The sequence below is a fragment of the Erythrolamprus reginae genome, chromosome 1, assembly GCF_031021105.1.
Source record: "Erythrolamprus reginae isolate rEryReg1 chromosome 1, rEryReg1.hap1, whole genome shotgun sequence".
In the NCBI taxonomy this organism is placed as follows: Eukaryota; Metazoa; Chordata; class Lepidosauria; order Squamata; family Dipsadidae; genus Erythrolamprus; species Erythrolamprus reginae.
In genome coordinates, this window is record NC_091950.1 from 184,141,759 (window position 1) to 184,168,721 (window position 26,963).

Consider the following 26,963-nt stretch of genomic DNA (forward strand, 5'->3'; position numbering starts at 1 on the left):
CCCAACAGGACGGACACAGACTTCAGAGTATAATCAGAATTGCAGAAAAAACAATTGCTGCCAATCTGCCTTCCATTGAAGACCTGTATACTGCACCAGTCAAAAAGAGGGCGGGTAAAATATTTACTGACCCCTCACATCCTGGACACAAATTGTTTCAACTCCTACCCTCAAAACGTAGCTACAGAGCACTGCACACCAAGACAACTAGACACAAGAACAGTTTTTTCCCCGAACGCCATCACTCTACTAAACAAATAATTCCCTCAACACTGTCAGACTTTCTACTAAATCTGCACTTCTATTCTACTACTTTTTCTCATCATTCCTACCACCCATTTCCTCCCATGTTGACTGTATGACTGTAACTTGTTGCGTATATCCTAAGATTTTTATTAATATTGCTTCTTCATTGCTTATTTGACCCCTATGACAATCATTAAGTTGTACCACATGATTCTTGACAAATGTATATTTTATTTTATGTACGTTGAGAGCATATGCACCAAGACAAATTCCTTGTGTGTCCAATCACACTTGGCCAATAAAAAATCTATTCTATTCTATTCTATCTTTGCTATGTAGAATAGACTGCTCATTGACAAAGGTGGGGGGAATGAGTGAGCTCAGGCCTCGATGGTCCATGGACAAAGGTGGGGGCTACAAGGAGTGAGTCTGTTTTCTGCCCAGAAACATGTTTCTCCATTTTCTCATCCAGAGAAATACTGTATAATATTTTCTGCCATTTTAATATTTCCTAAAACATTTCATTCCTGAAGAAGGGTGGGTGTTCATTTCCTACATTTTCTTGCATAGTTAAGTGAATCACTGCAGTTGTTAAATTAGTAACATGGTAGTAAGGCAAATCTGGCTTCTTAACTTCTTTGTCAGGTCACAAAAGGTGATCACATGACCCCAGGACACCGTGGCAGGAGAAGGCAAGTGACAAATTGTGCATTGTGATAGACTTCACATCTTACTTGCTACATTGTGATCCAAGCATGAAAATGTCAAAAAGCACCCACTATTTTTGGCATCATGGTGATTAAGAGCAGAATTCTATGGCTGCAGAGCCTTCACGTTTACTTCAAAATTTCCTCTGTGAATAATTGACTGACAGTCAGCCCTAGGGTTATGAATGTTTACTTTAAAATACCATGTGAATAATTGACTGTCAGTCAGCCCTGAGTTAAGAAATAGGAAATATAAACAAATACCCTGCCCATAGCCCCTTATGAGGGAATTGGGTGGTTAAAAAAATAGATAGATGTGAGTGAGAGGGAGATCTCTAAAACAGGTATTTTGGACAAGATTCATTTGGCCAAAAATATATGTTTGCTCCAAAATTGATTTGTAAGGTAATCAGATTTTACATTTAGGATGGGTTTGATCTTCCATAGTTCCCCACCCCACTCAATCTTGCCCCATTTCACTGTAACCCCCCCTGCCCCCACCTAGTTTGCTCTGTTCACTACAGAATACCTTATTCCACCAGACTTGAAATTTTGGGCTTAGATAGTCTAGAACTTTGTTGCCTTTGATCTTACCTAAATCTAGTTCATAAAATCTTTACGATAATGTCCTATCAATGATTTTCTTCATCTTCAATTGGAATAATACACGAGTACACACACTCTCTGCTCCAAACTTGACTGCAGAAAATATGACTTCGGCAACAGAGTGATCAATGTCTGGAATGCACTACTTGACTCTGTGGTTCCTTCCCCAAACCCAAAAACTTAGTCTGTCTACAGTCACCCTCACCCCATTCTAAGAGGTCTGTAAGAGGCATGCATTAGCGCAGTGTTTCCCAACCTTTTTTGAGCCGCGGCACATTATTCATATTTTCAAAATCCTGGGGAACACTGAAAGGGGTGGGCGGGGTGGGGGGGCGGGCTAAAGAAAAGTTTGGACAAAAAACCCCTCTCTCCCTCCCTTTCGCTCTATTTCTCCCTCTTTCTCTCTTTTCCTTCCTTCCCTTCTTTCTCTCTCTCCATCCCTCTTTCTTTCTTCCTCTTTTTTGCTCTTTCTCTCTCCCTCCTTCCCTTCCTCTATGTCTTTCTCTCTCCCTTACTCTCTGTCTCTCTTGCTATCTCTTTCTTGCTTTTTTCTCTCTCTCTTGCTCTCTCTCTCTTTCACTGTCTTGCTATATGTCTCTTTCTTTCTCTTTGCCTCTCTTGCTATCTCTCTTTCTTTCTCTTTCTCTGTCTCTCTTTCTCTGTCTCTCTTTCTCTCTCTCTGTCTCTCTTGCCAAGTCTCTCTTTTTCTCTTGCTATGTCTCTCTTTCTTTTTCTCTCTCTCTGCCTCTCTTGCTGTCTCTCTTTCTCTCTCTCTTTCTCTGCCTCTCTTTCTTGCTCTATCTCTCTTTCTCTGCCTCTCTTTCTCTCTCTCTCTGCCTCTCTTGCTATGTCTCTCTTTCTCTATCTTTCTCTGCCTCTTTCTTGCTCTGTCTCTCTTGCTCTGTCTCTCTTTCTCTCTCTGTGCCTCTCTTATATGTCTCTCTTTCTTTCTCTCTGTCAGCTGACTGCAAGCGGGAGCTCTGACGGCGGCAGCTGGACGTGCTGCTGGACACCGTATATGCCAGGCCCGCAGCGCCAGCATGTACGACGTCTAGCAGCACGTCCAACCGCCGTCAGGGCTCCCGCTTGCAGTCAGCTGAGAGAGCGCTCCCTCTCGCCGCCGCCATCTCCCCGCGACTGCCTGCGGCCGCTGCGGCCGCCCCCCGCTCCCATCGCCAGTGCCCTCCCGCCGGGCCACAAAGGACACTTGCCATCGACGCCAGAGAAGCTCCCGCTGGGCGGGGCGCTGCCGGTACTTCCATCCTGGGGCTCCCGCTCGCAGCTGTCAACCGGCTCCTGCTCGATGCCGCGGTTTTTGGCGCTCTCCTGCTGGGCCCCAAAGAAGGAAGGCGGGAAAAAGGCGCGAAGAATGGAGCTCTCCTTCTTCCTGCCTTCCTTCTTTGGGGCCCAGCAGGAGAGCGCCGAAAACCGCGGCATCGAGCAGGAGCCGGGGAACAGCTGCGAGCGGGAGCCCCAGGACGGAAGTACCGGCAGCGCCCCGCCCAGCTGGAGCTTGGCGGCACACCTGGCCATGTCTCGCGGCACACTAGTGTGCCGCGGCACACCGGTTGGGAAACGCTGCATTAGCGCACCATTGTTAAGGAGTGTGCAGAACCATTGAGTTATCAAGGACATGCACAGAGGAAAGGTGGGATTCCAGCAGATACCCAGGTGTAATTACTCAGTCATACAAGACAGATACATTAAAGTGTATAAAAAAGTGTTTACTTTGGAAATAGCAGACAAGTTAAACAGTCAAAATCTCTCAATACAATAATATTATTACAAGCCTGTCTTTGTTTTACATATCAGACATACATTACAGCTTACAAATACAAACTATCATAGAGCTTACTACATCACTCTCAGTGAATCAGCAGAAAGAGCACACACAAACACAGAGAGAGAGGGGGGGAGAGAGAGTCATGGTTTCTGGCTCTCTCTTTTAAAAATTACCGGTAGATCGATGTGAGCGAGAGGGAGATCTGTAAAACAGGCAATGTGGACAAACATCCATTGTTACCTTGTTTATATATTGCCAGCCCAACTGTTTGTACATAGTACTAACAACCATGGTGCTTACTCTCCCTGTTCCACTGTCCTATTGACGAATTAACCTGTACCTACAGTATTTTGCTAATGTTTATACCAATACCTACTACCTTGTACATACTTGACAAATAAATATAATAATAATAATAAATGAATGAATGAATAAATAAATAATAATTTCGGGAGAGGACCCGGCTTGGCTCTCTCATGTTGCCTTTGCTTTTGTTCCAGCTTACCCGCTCCACGTCTTCGAGATTCAACAGCCCCCTTTCCATACACCGTAAAGCCACCTGGGTCGCCTGCAGCGTGTCGGTGAGGCGATCGAAGAACAGGTTCACCAGAGCCTTGGCCAGGTCGCCCTTCGCTTCCAAAGAGGGCGAAGGCAGCTCGCTCAGGGTGGGATCCAGGTAACCGGCGGCGGCGTAGCCTTCCCGCACCAGAGCCTCGCAGAACTCCTGGCACAAGCCCGGCGACTCGGAAGCCTCTCTCTCTACCACGGAGAGGAGCTTCTCCGCGGCTTCCACGTCCCCCATTTTTCCAACCACATCGCGGATCTGTTGCTTTCGGTCGAAGCCGAGGGACGGCATGGAATCCAGCACTCGATTCACTTGCATGCCGTTCTTGATCCTGGTCCTAAAGCAAGAGATCATGTAGATGATGCACTCATCCCGGGATGGGCTGGCGGCCGCTTCCATGCTGCTGCTGCTGGAACCGCTTGGGAAAGGAAACGACTCCGTCTGCCAGCGCACGCGGAAAGCGATCCCGAGCCCGCCGCCTCAAATTTACAACCTCGCCCGCCGGGAAAACACAGTGAAGTAGTGGGATCCTCCAAATCCGGTCGCTTTGCCGGCAGAAAGTCGATCAGCTGATCCGATTCTCCGGTTGCACTTTCGGTTTCGATTCTCGGCGGGAGCTTTAAGTTTTTAGACGACCGTTTCCATTTGCTCTGAAGGGGGAGTGGTTGCAATTTTTTTTTCTACTTTCGTCCGCCACGGAGGAACTTGCCTCCTGCTCCGTGAGATAAATAAAAACTAAGGCGGTCAATGTCCCGGCTGCAAGTTCGTTAACAATAACTTCCAATATTGCCTCCCTCAGATGTTTTATTAGTCTTACTTTTCCCAGAATCCACAGCCGTGGATCTGCAGCAGTCATTCTAGGAGACGCGGTTCAATTCGCTTGGGGGCTAGTGGTGTGGGCAATTTTGCTCAATAAAGAATAGAATAGAATAGAATAAAATTATTTACTGGCCAAGTGTGAGTGGACACACAAGGAATTTGTCTTTGCTGCATATGCTCTCTGTACATAAGAAAATAAACATTTGTCAAGAATCATGAGGTAGAACACTTAATGATTGTCATGGGGATCAAATAAGCAATGAGGAAACAATATTAATTAAAAAATTTAAGGCTATAAGCAACAAGTTACAGTCATACAATGGGAGAAATTGGTGGGTGATGTAAGTCAAGTCTCAGAATGACGTTTAATACTGAAATCATGAACGAGGCAACCACCTGCCTGTCATGTTCGTCTTCTGATTACTTTAGGAAGTTTATAACAATTGAGTTTTCTTGGGTTTTATAAAAATTACTCTTCATATCAGGGATCCTCAAACTTGGCAACTTTAACTTGGCTACTTGTGGACTTCAACTCTCAGAATTCTTCACCCAGCTATGCTGGCTGAAGAATTCTGGAAGTTGAAGTCCACAAGTCTTAAAGTTGCCAAGTTTGAAAACCTCTGCTTTATATCTTTTTAAATCTACTGGAGAGGGTTTTATAAGCCCCTTGGAAACTTCGTTGATTACAGCAGCATATAAACTCAAATATCTATTGCTTAAAGTTGTAAATACACATCCCAATTTGTCCACAGAAATTGCAGCTGTGCAGATATTCAGGTAGTTTTATGACAGTGATACAGCGATTCCAGTGAATTCCTAGGAATGTAGGTTAAGTTTCTTTTCTCTGGTGAGGTCTGATGTAAACAGACTGGTTCTTCTTGATTCATACTTTCATTTCATATCCTCCCTCTCCTCCCTACACTTTTTTTAAGACAAGGAAATCAAAATAAATCTTTGTGAGAAAGACATATTTAAATATAGGAAATGTGTTTAGGAAGAAGTCATGAAACACTCAAGCTGTTTTCTAGAATAATAATAATAATAACAACAGAGTTGGAAGGAACCTTGGAGGTCTTATCGTCCAGTGATGGCGAACATTTTTTTCCCCTGGGTGCTGAAAGAGTGTGGCCATGTGCTATCGTGCATGCGCAAGTGCCCACACCCATAATTCATTGCCTGGGGAGAGCAAAAACAGTCCCCCCCCCCCGGAGGCCGTAAACAGCCTGTTTTCCAACTTCTGTTGGGCCCAATAGGATCTCCCCAGGCGCCAAAGGCTTCCTTTGAGCCGGGGGAGGGTAAAAACATCCCCCCCCCCCAGGCTCTCTGGAAGCCAAAAACGCCCTCCCAGAGCCTCTGTGTGAGCCAAAAACCAGCTGGCTGGCACACACATGGACATTGGAGCTGAGCTAGGGCAAGGGCTTTGTGCCAGCAGATATGACTCTGCGTGCCACCTGTGGCACCCATGGCATAGGTTCGCCATTGCTGTTCTAGTCCAACCCCCTGCTTAAGCAGGAAACTCTACACTATTTCAGACAAATGGTTATCCAATATTTTCTTTAAAACGTCAGTGTTGGAGCATTTACTACCTCTGGAGGCAAGTTGTTCCACTGATTACCGGTAATTGTTCTGTCAGGAAATGTTTCCTTAGTTCTAAGTTGCTTCTCTCCTTGTTTAGTTTCCACCCATCACTTCTTGTTCTATCCTCAGGTGCTTTGGAGAATAGGTTGACTCTCTTCTTTGTGGCAACCCCTGAGATATTGGAACACTGCTTTTCATTAAACTAGACATGCCCAGTTCCTGCAACTGTTCTTCATGTTTTAGCCACCAGTCCTCTAATCATCTTTGTTGATATTCTCTGCATTCTTTCTAAAGTCTCAGCATTCTTTTTACATGGTGTTTTTTTCAGATTTAGATTTTGGTATACTGTAGTTTTTTATTATTAGTGAAATATATATTATTATGTTATCACTACTATTACCAACCAAATAAAATAGTGGCTACGTTATTCAAAAACCCAACAGTGAATAAAATGGGCTGCACCAGGGGTGTGTTTGACCTGGGGATAGTGGCCAGAGTGGGCATGACCAGTTCGAGGTCACTCATGTCGGGAGCACCTGTGGTGGGGCCAGCCCTCTGGCAAGCAAAAATGAACTCCCAAGCTCCGTTTTTGATCACGACAGCCTCCTGCAACCCTCTGCCAGTGAAAATGGAGCTTGGGAGGACTGCGTGTGACCCTCTCTGGAAGCCAAAAATGCCCTCCCAGAGCCTCTGTGTGAGCCAAAAATCAGCTGGCTGGCACACACATGCACATTGGAACTGAGCTCTGTTTTCCCTGGCAAAAGCATTGCAGGCGAGTCCTTCACTGCTTCCAGGTCTGCGCCACGGACCAGATCTAAGCACCCTGTGGGCCTAATCTGGCCGGCAGGCCTTGAGTTTGTGCAGCATACAAGTTTCATATTGTGTCCTCAGCATATTCTTATGTAATGTGGGTCTGCCATTATCCCTGCTTGCTTCTCAGGAAAAGTTGGTACAGGATAAAGTAAAAAACAATTACCTTCACTATTCAGAGATTTTTTTCAATAGTACAACAGCCACTTGTATTTTATATTTGCAGCATTCAAGGGAAAAAATTAAAATTGTCCCTTGAAATAATAAACAATGAAAAAAATGGAGGAGATATGCCTCCAACACTCTGGTGGATATTAATCATATTCAGATAGTCCTTGAATCTTTCATTCAGCAAGTTATAGCAGCACTGTACAAATGGTACTTATGTCGCTCCCCAAAGTTATGGCCATTTCAATACATGGCCATAAATATAAGAAATGAGAAATGACACAGAAACCAGTTTGAGAAAAGGCAGTGGAGACCAGGTATAATTTTAATAATGCTGAGACTTAAAAGGGTCTTTGTTTTGTGGAATGCAAAATCTTTGATTGTATGATGAAAACTAGCTAATCGGTGTGGAAGTACACTGATTTTTTTTTAAAGGATGTTTAAAGTGAACAACAACAAAGTCCTTACTGCAATAACCAAAAGTGGAAAAACAATTGTTCATAATAGAAGGTAGAAAAAGGTGGAAACTAGGCAAGGATCTATGTCACTCCAGTATTTGTTTTGCTTTTAAAAATACATATACAGGAACTGAAGTAACAAAATCAAATCAAAATGGAAAGATAACAATTTTGAGATATCAAAAGAGTAATACTTTGTTGGCCGAACGTAAAGAGGACTTGGAGTTCATCATAGAAATAATAATAATAATAATAATAATAATAATAATAATAATAATAATAATAATAATAAAGGGTCCATCCATTTCTAGATTAAAAATATTCAGGAAACTCTAGCAAGCAAACTATTCCCCCAATAGAGGAACGATTCACGTTACGTCGCACTCAGCCCTAGCAATATTATTGTCAGAAAACCTGACATCCATCATTCATCTCTTTCGTTGGCATCACTGATTTCTATAGCCGGCTTAATTTTCCCGCATACTCTCTTTATCAAGGAAATACGCACGGCTTCCCTTCCTTTTAAGGAGAATACAGCCCAGCCAACTTCCGTTCTTTTCCGAAAACTACAACTGCGCTTTCCTGTTTTTCCTCAACGTTCGTTTCCGGAGTAGGCGGGACTTCCTTCTTAATCCCCTTCCCCCCCATATACCTTTTCCGCTCTCCCCGCTTCCTCCTCTTGCCAAGCGGTTCCGAGCGGAAGTGGATGCGATCGCCCTATCCAAATAGAGGGAGGCGATACAAGAGGGCGAGGGGGGGAAAGGAAGTCCCGCCTCATCGTAGAGCGACTTAAAGGAAAGGGAAGGCAGCGACTGCGGCCTTTGGGGGGAGGGGAAAGTCAGAAGCGTTTGTGGCGGATTTAGAATCCCGCCGAGCTTCGAAGTCGGCTATCTAACGGTTTTTAACGGTTCGTCTCTCGCAGATTTCGACATGACGTATCCGGCGTTCGGAGCGGTGAGTAAGAAAAAACGGGAAGGCGCGGAGGAGCCATCCGAGCTGCTGCTGCTGGCTTTCCGTACTTCCTTTGGAAGGCTTGTGTTCCCCGTCTTGGGTTTTTCAAAGACATTTTCGCTCCCTCGCCTTTTCGTTGGTGGGTCTCCTCGGTTGGGTTCCCTCGCCCTCCGTATTCAGGCTCTATAAAATGTCTTCTTTATCCTTCCCCCTCCCCCAACTCCTTGGCTTTGACTGGGAGATGTTATGGCGGCCCACAAAGGGAAGGAACTTCCAATATCATTTTCACCCAGTGGGGTTGTAGAAGGTGGCTAGGTTGGGAATCAATTGCAGATACGGGAGTACAGAGGATGCAGGTTACGCTCCTCGTCTTATAACAGTTTGCTGAGGGACCAGACTTAACGGTGGAGACTGCTCAAACGTGCATCTTCCGCCATTGCAGTTGTAAAGGAAAATGGAGTCAAGCTAGCAAGGGGATTCTCTGGGTACATGGACTCAACAATTCATTTAGTGACTGTTCCAAGTTACGACGGCACTGGAAAAAAGTGACTTTTTCCACATTTACTTGACTCTTGTGGCACCCCCATCGTCACATGATTTACATTGGGGGGGGGGGCTTCACTGACTAACCATTAATGATGGTTGCAACATTCCAGGGTCACGCCAGATCACCTTTGATGACCTTCTGAAAAGCCAAGTTGATGGGGAAGTCAAATTTGCTTAACAACTGCGGTGATTCGCTTAACAACTGTGGCAAGAAAGGTCGTAACGTGGGGCAAAACTCACTTAGCAAATTTCTCACTTAGCAACACAAATTTTGGACTCCACTGTGGTCATAAGTTGAGTACCTGTGTGAGCACCTCTTCATTTTTATCCAACTAAGTAACCTTTTAAAAAACGCTTTTGTGCCTATTTGAATATTCTTTATTGGCCAAGTGTGGATACACAAGGAACTTCAAAGCATAAGTTTCAGTATACATACCAGCAACAAAGTGATAGAGTGATACAGATAGTCCTCAACTTACAACAGTTTGTTTAGTCACTGTTCAAAATTACAACACCACTGGAAAATGGGACGTACAACCATTTTTCAGTTACCACCTTTGCAGCATTCCCATCATTATGTGATCAAAATTCAGATGCTTGGCAACTGCTCCATATTTATGATCGGTGTGTCCCAAGGTCATGTGATCCCCTTTTGTGACATCACAAGCAAAGTCAAAGGGGAAGCCAGGTTCATTTAACAACCAGGTTATTAACTTAACAGCTGCAATGATTTACTTAATTTTGGCAAGAAAGATCCTATTTGACAAAACTGACTTAACAAATGTTTCACTCAACAACAATTTTGGGCTCCATTGTGGTCATAAGTCAAGGACTACCTTTATATCCAAGATAGTGGTTGTCATAACTGTTGTGGTTTGGTGATTCTCCAGGTTTTGCTCACACAGCTGCATCTCTGCCCGATGAATTTAGAAGAATAATAGCAGGTTGCCAGCTAACATAGCTTTCAAGCATGTTTCACTGGATTTTGAATATTTAAAAACTGACATTTTTATGGTACATTCGAGAAAACGTTTCCCCAAAGTTGGGGTATGTCTTGCATACATGCTTTATACTAGGCTGATGAACATAGTAAAATATCTCTCTTCTTTTTGTTAAAAGTATGGTGCTTACCATGGTCAGATGCCAATGCAAATGGCAGTGGGACAACCGGTCCCTAGAGGGGTTCAAACTGCTGTAGCCCATGATGGATCTACTGGATATTCTGTTTATTCTGGTGCCTATGCTGGTGCTGCTGTTGATCCCTTGTGGGCATTCTTCAGTGCTACTGCTGGACAGGTAAGTCAGTTTAAGTAATTCTCCTAATGTTTTGAAAGGCAGTCACTTTTTTTTTTGCTGACCAGTGTTATAAATATCCCATAATCTCAGGATTTTGTTTGGCAATGCATATATTGACAATATTATTGGTATTGCAACCTTATGAATGTCCCTATAAAATTGCTTGCCTGTATTTTTTAATATGACTAGTCATAGAGCTCAAGATCGGTTTTCATCTACAACTACTACCATGTAGATTGCTAGCTTTTTAGGCTTGTTTCTAAAGTTTTATAGGTATTAAACAGCTCAATAGAAGAAAGGGAAATGAAATAAGTTTTTCCCCATTTGTGACCTACATAATATCCAGATGGACTGAGAGGAAGAATGGAGAAATTCACCTTCAAATAATCAGTTTGTTTGCATGGAATCCATAATCAGCTTTTAAATGTAGATATAGGCAAGCAATATAAAGCTAACTTCCTATGATAACATTTTAAATAATTAAATGTTGTAGTTTCTGTGTAAGAGGAATGGGAGGGCTATTGTAAATTTTATTTTTTATCTCATTAATTGGACTATGATATCCAGCCAATTTTATTTGTAGGGCTATCTAGCAACATAGAATAGCTACAGAACATCAAGGTTTATACACTGCTCAAAAAAAGTAAAGGGAACACTTAAAAAACAGAGTATAACTTCAAGTAAATCAAACTTCTGGGAAATCAAACTGTCCAGTGATTGACATTAAATTTCACATGCTGTTGTGCAAATGGAATAGTTGTGCAAATGAAATATTCAATGAGAATATTCCATTCATTCAGATCTAGGATGTGTTATTTGAGTGTTCCGTTTAATTTTTTGAGCAGTATATAATAAAAACTTAGTGAATCGGTGTTTAAATGAATGTCCATCCGGTTTCAATTTGGAAGAGGTCTGTACATTATATGGGACTAGGTGTTGAGAAATACAGAAGCCATATCTGTATAATCTGGGCAAAAGGACTGGTTAAAAGGTTATAGTAAAGATTCACCAAAGGGCATATGCATGGCCCCACAGGTCATTGGTCTCTAGAGCGTTTTGGGAGTTGTGATGCCAATTTGCATTCTCTCAAGAGTATGGAACTGCAAAAGCAATATTCATGAAGAACTCGCTTCAGGTGAGTAGCTTTTCTTTACATTTATTCTTCTGCTTGCATTTTAATTTTTATACTCTTTACAAAGAATGCCTTAGTAGTAAGGCATTTGCTTAGCAAATAAGTTAGCGCCTCCACAATAATAGCAATAGTAATATGGTATTTCTAGCAGTAAAAGCATTCATATCTCTGGCACAACCCATTTGAATTGAATTGAATTGAATTTATTAGATGTGTATACCGCCCCTCTCCGAAGACTCGGGGTGGCTCACAACAAGACAGTAATACAATACAATACAAATCTTACAATTACAATACAAATCAATACAATTTGATGCTATACTCCATTGGAGAAGTTGATGAGAAGGAAGTTACATATGACCTGAGGTAGGGACAGTTTAAGAACTGCCTTCTTAAATATTCTCCTTTGAACCTGAATGTTTTATCAGCCACAGAGAGAGTTTTTGATACTGAGCTAATTTGAAGGGGTTTAATAGTAGTTTCTATTAAAATAGATTTTTATGTCTAGGATATTTGCTTATTGACAAGAACAAGAATTCATTTCAGCCAGTGCTAAATTCTGTTTGCTATCTGATAGTCAGGGAGTTTAGGGAGGAAACATTATTTTATGGCCAGAATGGTGACAGTTATTGAAACGCTATGCGTATGTGACTATTATTCTAAGCTTATGCTGGCAAAGTAAATTCAAATTGTGGAAAGGTGTAAAATATATGCAATTCAACAATTAAAGCGTATGATGCTTTTGGAAGCTAATACTTTCTTTTGTGATTAAATTGTGAAAGGAAATAGATGCCAGAATATACTCTATCTCATTCTCTAACCTAAAAATAGATTCTGTTGATGAGTGCCTAAAGATAAAAAGCGTGGCCATATTGGATATTCATTCTCAGAGAAACGCCTAATTTCAATTGTAAAATACTAACATTTCAATGGAAAAAGAAATGAGTCTTAACTGTTAAAGTATGGCACAGTATTTGCTTCCCCTGTAGGCTGTCTTCTGATACAGGACAGGAATAACAAGAAAGGAATTTCAGAACAACATTTGTTTCATTAGAGCAGCAACTGCTTGAAATAGTATCCAGTACAAGTGTGGGTCAATTAATTGCTTCTTTTCTCTACAGGCAGGGAATAAATCACAAATTTTGTCTAGAAAGGTGACCAACTACTTCATAAAGCAGATTTCTTTGTTATAGTTATAAATGGAATGCAGTATTTCTATTTAATGTTCTCATTCTGAGCATTTCTCTAAATTCCACTAAACTCTTGGGCACGGTTCAGAATTGAATCTCTTACTTTCATTTGAAGTGTTAAAATAGTCTTAGCAAAGAATAGCCAAAATGGAGTTGATAGTGTGAGCTACTAAGGCCCCAAGAAGGATAGGGTTTTGGGTGGAAAAGGTAATTTTCCAAGTGGTATAATTTCTTGGAATGATAAGGAATAGTGTGTACATGTTTTTAAAAATAAACAAATGATCCTTCTATTACCCAAAATAAGTTACTGTAGGCATATACAGTGGTATCTCTACTTAAGAACTTAATTCGTTCCGTGACCAGGTTTTTAAGTAGAAATGTTTGTAAGTAGAAGCAATTTTCCCCATAGGAATCAAGGTAAAAGCAAATAATGCGTGCAAACTCATTAGGAAAGAAATAAAAGCTCGGAATTTGGGTGGGAGGATGAGGAAGAAGAGGAGGAGGGCAGTCGCTGCCGAAGGAAGAAAGTGAGGCGAGGGGAATAAAAAAAATCCAAAACTTTAAGGCATTTTTTTTTAAAAAAAGAGGGACTCTGAGGCGGCAAGGAGGAGCATGCACCTCCCATACACCCGACGCGAGGCTGCCTCCCATACACTGCGCCAGGGGGCATGGCAGGAAACTGGCCGGGCCTTCATGCCGCTCTAAAATTCCCTGATAAATTTTTCCGGGCTCGGGTTCTTAAGTAGAAAATGGTTCTTAAGAAGAGGCAAAAAAATCTTGAACACCTGGTTCTTATCTAGAAAATTCTTAATTAGAGGCGTTCTTAGGTAGAGGTACCACTGTACTAGACAGTATAATAATAGTTGTAAAAATAGATATTTAAAAATAGATACAAATCAGTTTATGTAGTGTACAGAGCTTTTAATTATATTTAGTACTATTTCATCTCAAATATTGACTGCAACTAAAATCTACAGGTAATCCTCGACTTACGACCACAAATGAGCCCAATATTTCTGTTGTTAAGTGAGACATTGGTTCAGTGAGTTTTACCCCATTTTACAAACTAGTCTTGCCATAGTTGTTAAATTGGTTAACAAGGTTGTTAAGGGAATCTGGCTTCCGCATGGACGTTACTTGTCAGAAAGTTGCAAAAAGCGATCACATGACCATAGGACACTGCAACCCTGGTAAGTGTAGACCAGTTGCCAAGCATTTGAATTTTAATCACATAATGATGGGGATGCTGCAAAGGTTGTAACTCTGAAAAATGGTCATGTCACTCTTTTCAGTGCCGTTGTAACTTTGAACGGTCCTAAATGAACTATTGTACGTCGAGGACTACCTGTACTAGGTGATCCATTTTTGCAAGTGAGGAAAATATGAAATACCATTGCTTTTTCATTTTTTTTTCATTGCTTTACAGCAGGGTTTTCAAGCTCTGTATCTTGAGAGAAGTTTTTCTTTGCTGACATTTGTTAAAGAACATGCTATGTATCGGCTGTACAATTCAACTGCATGGCAAAGGATTGTGCAGTGTGTTCTGGAATAACATGTTCTCAGGATCAACCTGTATGATTTGAATAAATGGGCTGGCATTCTAAGCACAATTGCAAGATCTGTTTAATGTTGCCTAACATCCTCAGATGTAAAATGCTGACAGTTGAACAGAGCATAGCCTAGAGAATAACCCCAGTTTTCTATTGCAACTTCTTCTACAGTTCTAGAGGAGAAGTTTAATAGCATAGATAGTACGACAGCCTATATTTTATGGGGGTGGGTGGGTGGAATAATGTGACTAATTATATTGAAGTCTACATGATCAGTTTCTAAGGAATTTGGAGTTTTCCAGAACATAGTTTGAAAACCACTGCTTTAAAGTAGCTATCTGGAACAGGGAGTTTTTCTGTGTTTTTAGTTTTTCATAAGTAGGATCATCATTACTGACTTCCATATTTTTCTTAATTCTCAACTGTAATATTTTAGTAAATTTAGTTTTTTATAGGAGGAATAAACATTCACTCCTGAAGTACCAGTCAAATAAGCACAATGCCATCTGCCATATAGCAAGACCAGTGGGGTGATGGAAGCGTGGGCCTTTGACACTCAAAAGAACTGATCAGGTAGAAACTTGCAGTAACATGGGCATTGTTTTTGGAGGGGAGGGTAAAGAAAGGCAGTGAAACAGTTTCTGAGTGTTCTTGCATTATGAACTGACGAGACTCAGAAATATCAAAATCAAGATTCATTTAATCTTTTCCTTGTGCCCTGTGAACTTATCCAGTGAAAATCCTATTGCTTTGGTGGTAAATACAAAAGTATGTTTGTGTTTTGTACAATCATTATGAACAATCCGCTCAATTACATCGGTCTAGAAGAAAAACTTATCATACGTACTGATTTTTTGTCAATATAAGTAATGTTTTCTTTCTATGGAGAACTTTATATCAGCATGATTCTAATTTTTTAAATCTAGCCGGGGGAAAAGATATGCCCATTCAGTTTGGAAAAAAACACTTCTGAGAAACCTCTGAGAAGTCTATACATGATTCCCATGTTAGATTAAGGAATTTTGCTTAAGGCTAAATCAAGCAACAGGATTTTCAATATCTACCATTCCTTATGCTTTCATTGGCAAAGCTCACAAATATTTTTTTTTTTATCATTGCTATAAAATTAACTTGGAGGTTAATAAGATATATTTAGGTTGCTTACTTTTATGCTTTAATGTATTTTAAATTAAGCTTTTTTGGACATTTTAGCAAGATAATGCATCATAATGCAATGGTGCAGGAGCTGAAAGACTGCATTTCATGTCTTTTTGAATGAATATTCTCCCAAGTGAGAATTTGCAGTTGCTCAAACAGATAGCAAATTGACATGGATATCAAGGTAGCTTGACAAATTAATTTAAAGGCTTTCATTATATAGATTACTTTGTCTGGATCAGCTTTGTGTTTGTATTTTATAATTGGATATGGATAACTTTAAACTTATGAATTTGTTCTTGTATATTTTTGTATAGAGCTGGATTTGAACTAACCTGAAAAACTCTGTAGGATGTGCCTGGAATGAAGAAATAGGGAGAGAAGTTTTTTGTTTATTTTAAATGGCTTGTCTCATAATTTGCAAAGCTTGCACATGAAAGGTTTTTTTAAAATTTAACATTTGTGAAAACTAGTTTTTATGATCTCTCCCCTCGTAAGATGTCACAAATGAGGAAGTTATAGTTTATTTTGTGATTTTGAAATCATGTCCATTGCGATTTACTTATGTAAAATATCTAGTGTATCAAATATATAGTTGAGGTATATTTGTGAAGTAAACTATTTGAATTAAAGTAGTACAGTATGTTAACTGTATAGATTGCATGAATATTTTATTTTCTATTACCAGTTTAATCCCTTGAACCTCAAATTTGTTTGTATTCATTTTACAGAATGGTGAAGTGGATGCAGAGGAACTTCAGAGATGTCTAACACAGTCTGGAATCAGTGGAACATATTCTGGTAAGATTGTCATTGAATTTATTATTCTGGACTGTTTTATAATAATGTACATAAAAACATAAGAAGAGCCATGCTGAATCGGGCCAAAGACCATCGAGTCCAGCATTCTGTGTCACACAGTGGCCCACCAATTGTACATGGGGATCTTGAGCAGAAAGAGAAGGCAAGACCCTCCCTTTCCCTTGACCCCCAACAAATGGGACCCAAGGGAATCCTGCCTGTCTCAACCAAAATAGAGGCGGCACTTGGACATCTGTTTTCAATGACCAGTTACAGTACCTGTAATTGTTTTGTGATCCCTTTTTGATCTGTAATGGAAGAACTCAAGTTTTGTATCCAGAGATCACATTTGGGGGATGTTGATAGTTTTTACCTTCAGATTTTTTGCCAGTGATGACAAAACAATGATATCTCCAAGTCAAGCAGGAGCCAAATATCTGAATAATTTCCCCGTAATTTTGAAATGCATTAAAGAGAAAAGGTGCACACATATTTTAACCTCTGTTGAAAATAAATTAGTGTGCTTTGAAAATTATAAATGCAGATGGAGGATCCTCTCAAAGCTATAAAAATCAATCTACATTTTCTGTGTAATCTGCAAATTACTTATTCCTCATATTTTTACATACTACTTCGATCCTTAGGGGGTTTGGGGGTAAATGTTTTTTTTATTTTTCTCCATACAAACTTTTAAATACATTTTCAAAATACTTTCATAATACAATAAAAACAGTATTGAGTTAGTAAGCCAATTATAATTGCCCTCCAAAACATTATTAGTTCCCAATTAATGATTTCCTGCATTTATCAAACCCAGCAGGCCTTGACCTCTAATTTGTCATTTAGATGTCTAATTTTCTTCTAATTGAATTCAACCTTGATTTCCTTCAAACCTTATTAAGATAATCAATAACTTTTTACTAATTCAGGCATGCCCTCGTGCCTCCTCCTCCTTGTGTATTTTCCGAAACCCTTACTTATCTGCTAAGAAAGATAATAAAAGAGAAAATAGAAAATTATAGACCAAAAAAAAGAATGAAAAAACAAAGAAAAAAAATCAAATTCTATTACTATAACATTAAAAAAATTAATCAATCCATTTTCTAAATCTTCAATGCTTAAACATTTATCATAATATGCTCATATTTCATTCCATATAATGAGAAATTGTTATTCACATATTTATCACTTCATTATCATTAACTTTCCCAATCTTTCCTAATTTCCATAATCCCATAATCACAGTAATCTATTTCTATATAGTTCTATGCTTTAATAAAATTTCATAAATTCAAATATGTCTTTTAAAAAATAAAATAAAAAACAACCACCACCAAATAGATATAACTACATCATTTCATAATTAATGCATATTTAATAATATATAATCCCTTCTCCAGACCATGATTGCCAATCCTCTGGGCTCTTATTTCTTGTCATCTTAAAAACCAATATTTTCTCCTTCCCTCTCTACAAGAGTACAGAATCTTTTTCACTTTCATTCTAGTTCCTTTCTTATTCTGCTGTTTCTGAGGTGTCAGGTCATATCTATTCTTCATTTTATTAGTGCTTAATGTAGTGCTTAAATAATCAAGAATATGACCATCAACTACATCAATTTCCTTTTCAATCAAGCCATTTTCTAATTCATTCATCTTTTTAAATTGCTTGTTCTCTTTCAGCTCATTAGATATAAAATCCACTATTTCATCAATATTATGTCCTTTAATCTGTTCCTTTGAAGAATGACCCTCTGATGACCTCTTCTATTTCCATTTCTTTGTTGATCATTCTGTTCCAGCTGTTCAAAAATCTTTTCTTCTTCTCCCTCGGTTTCTTTACAGTCCAAATTAAAACTTTCAATAGAAAAAGTGGTGTTGTTATTTCTGTTTTCCTCTTTCCACTCTTTGATGTCCCTAAGTATGTCTTTGAACAAATCTCTTATGTCTTCCATCTCTTGCAAAATTAATGTGTCAAAAAGCTTTATCTAAATGTCCAATTAAACTATGTATCATCCAGAAGCCAAAATTTTCCAAAGTAAATTATATCCTTATTTCTTTCTATCCCTTTTCAAATTCAAGTAAAGTTCAAGTCCAAGGTGTTTTCTTTCTATTTAATTTTTCAACTCCTCTTTATCACTTGTTGAAAAAGAAAACAATTTGCCCAGTTCTTGCATCAAGGACAAATTCAGTGAATAATAAATCCAACCAAATATTGCCTCAACTTCACCAGCAGATGTCCTCAGTATGCAGTCACACAATTAATTCCAATTAGTTCTGATTCTTCAATTCTGGCCTCTGTAAACAGCTTTAAAATTTAAATTGTACTAGTTCCCAAAAATCCAAATTAACTCAACTTCCACAAATGAAACAAAATATAAGAATTCTTGGGTTTTTAATAAAATTTGAAGTTCATTTACCCAATGAATCCATTAGTAATACAGATACAGCCATTTCCGCTTCCGCCCAACTTCCGAAACAAAAGAATTTTTAAAATCCGAATCAAGGCCCCCTCCACCATAATCGCTCACCCTTTCCAGCACAAGAACTTATATTACTTCTTCCGGATGGCTTCCAATGCTTTAAATCCAATTTCTTGAGCACGTCGCTGCAGCTATGGCAACCAAGGTCGTTTTACCCATTTCCGGGTCGAGGTCACAAATCTATCCATCACGGGGTGTGACAACCCCCCAAAACAACAGGACACCAAGACCCATTTTTCACTTCCCCTTCAGGGAGGTTCCAGGCTGATCCAACAGGAATCGGCTTCCCCAAACTGTGGGGATTTGATGTATCCCCGGAAGGAGCGAAGAAAAGCCGTCTCGCTGTGGTGCTGATTAAATTAATATTAACATTTTTTCTTTACATTCATTTTCCTGTAATTACATCACAAGATCCTCAAACTAGTATAAAATTAATCTTACAGTTGCATATACGAAATATGCTATTATATCTACCAACTTTTATGCATGGAAACACATATCCCTTCTCCACTCCTTTAAGCAGAAAGAGCAAATGAAAAGCAAAGCAAAGAATGATAAAGATAGGGTGAGAGGAAGGAACAGGGAAGATAAAAAAACTAGGCTGATTATGTGCAATGTGATGATAAAGGGATGCATAGCTGAGGGGAAAAGAGAAGCCACATTCAGACATTACAAGTGCTATTTCTTGAGTAACAATACCTCACCTCTCTGTTAATACTTATAGTGAATTTTAATCTTTTTGTGTAATACGTGAAGGGTAACTAACCATTTGTCCTCCTTGTATTATTCTTGACTTTCAAATGTCACCTATCACATCTTAACTACCATTGTACCTAGGAAAATTGAATAGAGCTTTAAGTTCAGTTGACAAATCAGATTTCAATTGGTGCTCTGTTCTCAACAAGTTGATTGCTACATTCAGTAGGTTTGAATGATTATCTTTTAAATGCGATAAGCTGTTCCTGTTTTGAACATTAATGATTACAACTGAAATGGATGTAGTGTTTTAGAATTAATATTTTGTTTGCAATTTCAGCATTCAGCCTGGAGACCTGCAGAATTATGATATCGATGTTAGATGTATCCTTTTAAAAATACGTAGCTGAATTGTCTGTTTCTGGATGTCTTTTTAAAATGTAAGTCCCATTGAATTTAATGGAGCTTATTTCTCCAGTTCCATAGTCAATGTCTCTTGAAAAACATCAATATATAATGAAGATGAGAGTATCTATTAAGAAAGTTTGAGTCACAGAACAAGTGAAATAACTTGTGCAAACTTTAACAGCATATCAAACGAGGAACACACGTAAGGCTTCCTTCTACAATCTCCTCTTTGTCTTCATCCTGTTTGACTGGAACCACAATTGCCAGTTTTAGAAATTTACCAAGATTTACAGGTGACAAAGTATGTCTGATGCCAGTGTTCAGATTGAGTTGTTTTAAGTTGAGCAGTGTGTCATAAAATTTAAAACTATAACTTTGAGTTAAATAAATTAGGATACATTTTTGTTTGTTGCCTGAGGTGCAGGTCACATGATGTAGACTACATGAAGAGAAATGGCAGGATCAGTCTGATTTTACTAAGGACTGTAAACAAGTAAGAATATTTAATTGGTTCATTTAATGATTAAAATATGTGCAACTAGGTTTTCTGGTTGCATATGTTCTTAACTGATCCAATTAAAGATTTATTACATCATGATGCAAAATGGTGGGAAGGTAAGTGGAACCCACCCCTAATATAAGGTCCAAGGAAGTCAATTTGTGGCTGAAACTCTGAAAATTTGTAGCCTAGACAACTGATTTAGGAAGGGCATTCCAGACTTTGATAATTATTATAGAAATCATGTTTTTACAGTCAAATTTAGAATGATTTAGATTGAGTTTAAAGCGGTTGTTTGCATGCGTATTGCGATTAAAACAGTTATTTATAGGTAAAACATTACTACACATAATTTTGTATGCAATACCTAGGTCTGACCGCAAGCATCACAGTTCTATGTAAACTGAGAATTTTGAGCCTAGGTCCCAACTAAACCTCAGTGTGGCACAATTTGGGGGTGTGCAGTAGGCTGCAAAAAGGGCTTAAGTTCACATTGAAAGCTATAAGTTGTCTATCCTGATTTTCAGGAACTATGTAAAATGCTTAGAAGTTATATAAAAAAATATATTTCTGCTTTTGTGAAATGTGAAATCTGAGCTACCTCACATTGATTTTTAAAATAAATATGTAGGGAAGCTCTGTTCCAATTCCGATTGCTTCCAGTTCATAAACAATAGATAGGTTCCCTGGATATTGTTATTGTCACTGTGCCTCTCTTAAAGGAAGGATTTATATATGTCATCAATTGAAGTGCAAGTAGGAGCATCAAATAATTTTTGTACTGTACTGTACAATAACATCTTGTATATGCCCAGCAGGTGGCAACAGTAACCTTTTTTTGATACTCTCAAGAATGTTTAGTACTTAAATGCATGACTGTAATAAAATCCTAGAACTGTAAGTGAGATTCTGGAATTGAAAAATACATCCTAAGGGAAGGCAGTGATAATATTGCTTAAGAAAATTAGATAGAGGTATTGCTATTGTAACCAAGTCAAGCTTAATTTGAAAATTGTGTAGATACCAGTATTAAAAGATTTAGACTGATAAGGTATTGTTTTCTAAAATAGCAAAGTAAGAAGAAAATGGGTTTTTTGGCTAAATGATCTTTATGACTTATCTATTTAAAACATGAACAGAATTGGAACACAAGTTTTCAGAATCCATACAAGTAAAACATTTTTTAATTCTTTTAATCACCTGTCCACAAGCTGATATGCTTCTTAACACATAACACTAGAGACAGAATACTGGAAAAATGGGATATAATGAATTTAAAGAACTTTGGACAGCTCTCAGTGCTTGGAAACACAATTTCATGTTGGTTGATCAAGACCGAAGTGGAACTGTGGAATTTCATGTGCTGACTCAAGTTATTGTAGCTATGGGTAAGTAAAGATTTGCTGATTTAGACATCTAACTTATACAGGTAAGCCAGAGTTCCCTGCATTAAAATATAGTGTTGGTTATCTAATTTAGGTGAGAAAGTTATGGATTGCATTCTTTTTTGTTGGATTTCTATGTTATTTATGTTTTTCAAGTGATGTCCTTCACTTCATATAGCAGAGACACTTCATAGCAGAACCATGCTTCAATGTTTATTGGGGTACTATATAAAACTTATGCTTTTATTCTTTTCTCATTGAACTGCTTTCATATTTACACAAATAAACAACTTGACAGTATAACTATATTTCTCTATATACCTGCTCTCTATGATACAGATTCACCAACAGTCAGCATACGAATCCCCAAGAATTCTATCTTCCAACTGCCAAAAAGTGATTTACATACCAGTATGCAAATTAGCTCTCTCTCAACATTCCATCTCCTTTTTCCATGCTATATGCTAACACTTTACCTACATCTGAAAAGTTAGTCTTTTGTAATTGCACAATACAGCAATTTAGAACTCTTCCTAAGGGGTAGTCTTAACAAATTATCTTAATTTTATTTACTGCATCTCTAATGAACTTCTGCTATCTCAGATTGGTCATGACTACGTTAAATGATTTATGAATACCAAAATATTGGGAAAATTCTCCTAAGCTTTCTGTCCTGAAAGTGTGTTTTTCTTTCTAACTACTTATCTAGGGTACAGACTAAGCCCACAGACTTTAATTGCCATTGTAAAACGTTATAGCAAAAATGGCAGAATTTCTTTTGATGACTATGTGGCTTGCTGTGTGAAGCTTCGTGCTTTAACAGGTAAGTGCTGGATTTGTATAATATATTCTGATTTTACAAAACAAGTATTCAGTGCTTGGATATAGACCAGTTTGCATAAGTAGAACATATTTGCCTAGAAGAAGCTTTGAAAATTTCTTTTTTCTTCTTCTTGCAGTAAATTTCTTTAGCCATTATGTGTAATTCCATAGGCTTTTTTATACTGAAAGTGGGAGTACCCTCAAACAGTTGTCATAGTAAAAATCAAGCTTCATTTCAAAGTCCCAATGCTTTGACTTACTATTGATAAGATGGCAAACATTCTTAAGATTACTTTGGTCTTACGATGCAGTTAATATGGCAAAATATTTTACATAAAGTAGCAAACATCTGTGGCCTTATTTGGAGTCTGATGTAATTAAATTGTACTATTGGTGATTTTATAGGATGTGTTATTTTCTGAAGACTAGAAATAAATGGATCATGGAATTTTGTTAATTTAAAGAGAAATAACATGTATTTGATTGTGCTTTACTATTTTAAAATATATCATATACATATTTTGTGTGTATATTTAGACAAATTAAAGATTTTTATAATATAAATTTGCAAATCTTTTTAAAGATTTCTTCAGAAGAAGAGACAGCATGCAACAGGGCATTGTGAATCTTCTGTATGATGATGTAAGTAACAATACTTTTAATTGATAATAAAAATGTTTTTAACTAGAATTCTGTTTCTTATTATAATCCTTCTCCCATTATACTGGAGAATAATTTAAGAAATTACATCTCAATATAGTGCTGTAGCTGCTCGTTAAGATTTCAAACAGAGATCTTTAATTCTTCACTGGGCTCTCCATTTTTCATGGTCATTATTTATTTGCTTGTGTAGGATTTCATTTGGTACCTTCCAGAGCTTTTTGTGTCTGTTCCTCCCCATTGGTACCACAGAACATGGTGTGACTCCCATCTCATTTTGCCATTGGTTTTCAACCACTACAGTATTATATGGGAGCCACTATATGGGAGGAAGCTTTTCAGAAGTGGCAAACTAGCTGTCACATTGCTCCCATTCTTCCTAATGTGTTCCAGAAATTGTCTGATGACTTGTCCTGTCTATGAGAAATCAATCACATTCTCCCTGTTGACAGAAAATTCATACATATCTGCTATCCTGTTAATGGCCTTTACCCCTCATCTAGTCAGACAATGCAGTAGTGGTTTGCAAAGAATTTGCTATTACCCAGGAGTTCTTTGTGCCTCTTTGAAAATTATATGCCTTGCTCCAGCTGATTTTATTTGTTTTGGACAATTGATTCTGAGAAGAATAGCAATGTTAATTGGATTTTCTCCATTTATACACCATCTGCCTATCTGTGGACTGATGGGTCCTAAAACTCTTAGCAACAGATTTGTAGCCTGGTCTGCAGAGATTTGTTAAATCAGGGCATGATTCACTTTCATGTGTCATGAAGAGAACACTCCAGTGGTCTGTTCTTAAGGGAAGCATCAGCCTCGTACCCTTAATTGAACTAGTTATCCTAGGCTTTACATAGTTACAGCTTACAATTACTATACAGATATTGTACTACATTGTTTTGTGTGCTGTTTAATCAGATTTCCATTAAAAGAACATAGATGAAGCTTTGATCACTTTGGTCACACTATTGTAAAGCTAAAAGGTTTACAAACTTAAACTCTTCATCACGCCTTGTAGCCAAGCTTCTCCTTTTCTCTTTTCCTGGGTGGTATTCCTTTCTGCTGTAACCAGCTGATAAAGCGTCATGAAAGGCCTACTGCTTTGGACCTAGAGTGTCTCTTATGTTCTTTTTGATAAAAATCAACAGACTTTGAACCTATAACTACTTCCATCTCAAGGAAACTGCTCTGTTTTCTCAGTCTGACTTTGGCTTATGTAGAAAGATAAAGTGCGCTGAAACAGAAAATGTTACGTCAAGATCAAAGATTTTTTTCCTCTGTAGTGATCTGTCAGCTTCCCAGCTTATAGGCCCTTTTAGAGAAAGGGAGAAACAGTTTAAAACTCTGTAGAATCACCTGTGAGCTGGCACATAGGTTTCAAAAGAAAGAAGTAGAAAAGAAACCACAGAAGGGGGATGAGATGGGGAGTGGTTTCTCCAGGTTTGGCAGGCGAATGCCCAGTCAAGAAGAGCTGGGAAGGAGCCTGAGGCAGCTGAAAAACAAAGAAGAACTTGCAGAAAAGAACCAACAGAAAGAAAATACAACCCTGGACTCCAGACAATGGCAATTTACATGGAAACATATAATCAAAGTAGTCATGAGTAAAGCTTGCATATATACAAAATAATTTTTTCTTTGAAACATTTAGCACAAGCTTCAGAATTTATTTTTATTCTTAATGATTTGATAGCTACATTTTGTATCATATGCAAATAGTAGGGGCGCAGGGATTAGGAGGCTAAGGACTCTTTACCAACTCTTATTAAATCTGTTTTTGTTTTTCAGTTCTTGCAGTGCACCATGGCTATCTGAGTGCTGGTTGTGGATGAAAAGTCCCATGCTTAACTTCACCTATGTAGAATTGCTGTGAAAGCAAGGCTGTCATTGATTTTCCATATTTCTGCCTGCTAATGTACCATTTTTGACTTTTAATGTGTAGTTTGAAATAAATAAGTATACAGGTTGTACAGTAATTGTTAGAGGTGTCATTTTTTACATGTGGATGATAGTCTTTGTTTTCTATTTGGGGTTACGGTCTTAGGATGGATAAAAGGAAACAATCACCTTTCATGTAATGATTACAAACAGGGCAGGCTGCATCTTGTGAAATTGTAAATGCTTAAGAAACCAATAAGCCATGAATTGGTGACTATCAAAAAGTATGTATAAACATTTGTATATTTCTTCTGAAGTTTGATAAATAATTTGAATGCAAACTAGAAGAATGTGTTCATAGTAAATATTATACTCTATAGTAATAAAACATACTCTTCCGAGTGGTGTATCCTCTTGACCAGGGGTCCCAAATCTTCAGGCATAATGGTCCGTGATCAATTAAGAACCGGTCCGTGCAAGCAGGTGAGTGAGAAAAGCTTTATTTGCACATGCACGGGATCTAGGTTTTGTGCGGAAACCCCCCCCCCCTTCCTCTCCGTGGAAAAATTGACTTCCATGAAATTTGTCTCAGAAAGGTTGGAGATCACTACTCTTGATGTAATATTCAAAAGAATACAGGTGACTTTATGGAGTTGACATTTGCAACTGGCTCATAATTATCATGTAGAATTCCAAGAGCAGGTGAAGAATCCAAGAAGCAAATGCCTGTGTTGATGTTTCCTCTGCTTTACTGCACTGTGGTTACTGCCTGAAAATAGAATCATAGATGTGGTGGGAAGCTGTTAAAATGAAGCAGCTTCTCATATTGTAATAATTACATGCCACTTGAATAGCATCAGCAGATCTCTCGCTCTCCTCCAACTCTCTGCAAATGGTATTTGTTAAACAGGGCCTGTGGCAAACTATTCCTTTATATATATATATTTTTAAACAGCGGCTGCTGTTTTCTATCCATTTATAATTTGTACATTGCAAGGAGATTTCAAGCTTAGCTAGCATTTCTAGATAATGGTCTTGGTTTACTGGCTTGGTTATTGCCATGTTTTGCAGATTTAAACATTTTCTTTCTGCGTAGACATCTCATTATACATTGTGGATGAATCATAAAAGCCTTGCTTATAGTGAGCTGTTAGATATGTTTTGCTGCCAAAGGAAATAGATTTAAGTCCGGGTAGCGCTTCACGATTAACCTAGCGAGTGGGTGCATTTGTTACAAGAGTTCCCTGTGTTGCCATTTCTTGGTATATCAACTAGCATGATACATCTGTATGATCTGAGGACTTGGTAAGAGAAGGATATATTTGCATCACATCAGAGTTCAGTCTGGCAGCTAAAATGTAAGAAATCATTTTGTTGAATATTGCAGTCAGCTGTACTCTTGCTAAGGAAGATAGTTTTTAGCCTGGAGTCAACAATGCATCTATAAAACATTTCAGTTATTTGTGTCATCCTGCACCACCCTCTATAATTATGCCATTATATTTATCTCCTTTGAAATGGCTTTTGTGTTATCTTTGAATTTTTGTAACAGTGGTGGTATCAAATCAAAGTTTTGAAATCACTGACACCATTCACATGGAAATTTTGTGTTCACCATTGTCAAGTAATTGCTGTAGATTATTTGCAATCTTCTATAGAGATTTTGTACCTTTTGAAATGGATGCTGTTCTAACTGTAAAAATGTTCTTGTTCTATTTTCAGTGCCATTCCAGGCAATTGTTTGAAAATAAAGTTAGAGTTTGCTTTGTATT

At 38.4% G+C, this 26,963-nt stretch overlaps 2 protein-coding genes across 3 annotated transcripts in view; one reads left to right on the forward strand and one right to left on the reverse strand.

Moving 5' to 3' along the window:
• IFIH1 (interferon induced with helicase C domain 1) overlaps nt 1–4,505 on the reverse strand; it is a 55,100-nt gene extending 50,595 nt beyond the window's left edge. For both annotated transcript variants that reach the window (XM_070731645.1, XM_070731644.1), the window contains exon 1: nt 3,848–4,505. In XM_070731645.1, the coding sequence (XP_070587746.1) occupies nt 3,848–4,306 (459 nt within the window). In that variant the 5' untranslated portion in view covers nt 4,307–4,505. The remainder of the gene's footprint in view (nt 1–3,847) is intronic.
• A 3,944-nt stretch (nt 4,506–8,449) lies between these two features.
• On the forward strand, nt 8,450–26,961 carry GCA (grancalcin). The gene is made up of 8 exons (XM_070731651.1): nt 8,450–8,694; nt 10,357–10,533; nt 16,295–16,364; nt 19,883–19,926; nt 21,690–21,837; nt 22,544–22,657; nt 23,240–23,298; nt 25,102–26,961. The coding sequence occupies exons 1-8, from the start codon at nt 8,671–8,673 to the stop codon at nt 25,126–25,128; spliced, it is 663 nt and encodes a 220-aa protein (XP_070587752.1). The 5' UTR covers nt 8,450–8,670; the 3' UTR covers nt 25,129–26,961.
• Nucleotides 26,962–26,963: the final 2 nt, after the last annotated feature.

What these genes read in the sequence shown, in the direction of transcription:
- GCA (XM_070731651.1), top strand. Translation starts at nt 8,671, where the DNA reads ATGACGTATCCGGCGTTCGGAGCG. An exon ending in CGTATCCGGCGTTCGGAGCG is followed by an intron (nt 8,695 to 10,356) that starts GTGAGTAAGAAA and finishes TTTTGTTAAAAG; the next exon opens with TATGGTGCTTACCATGGTCA. An exon ending in TTATGATATCGATGTTAGAT is followed by an intron (nt 19,927 to 21,689) that starts GTATCCTTTTAA and finishes ACATAACACTAG; the next exon opens with AGACAGAATACTGGAAAAAT.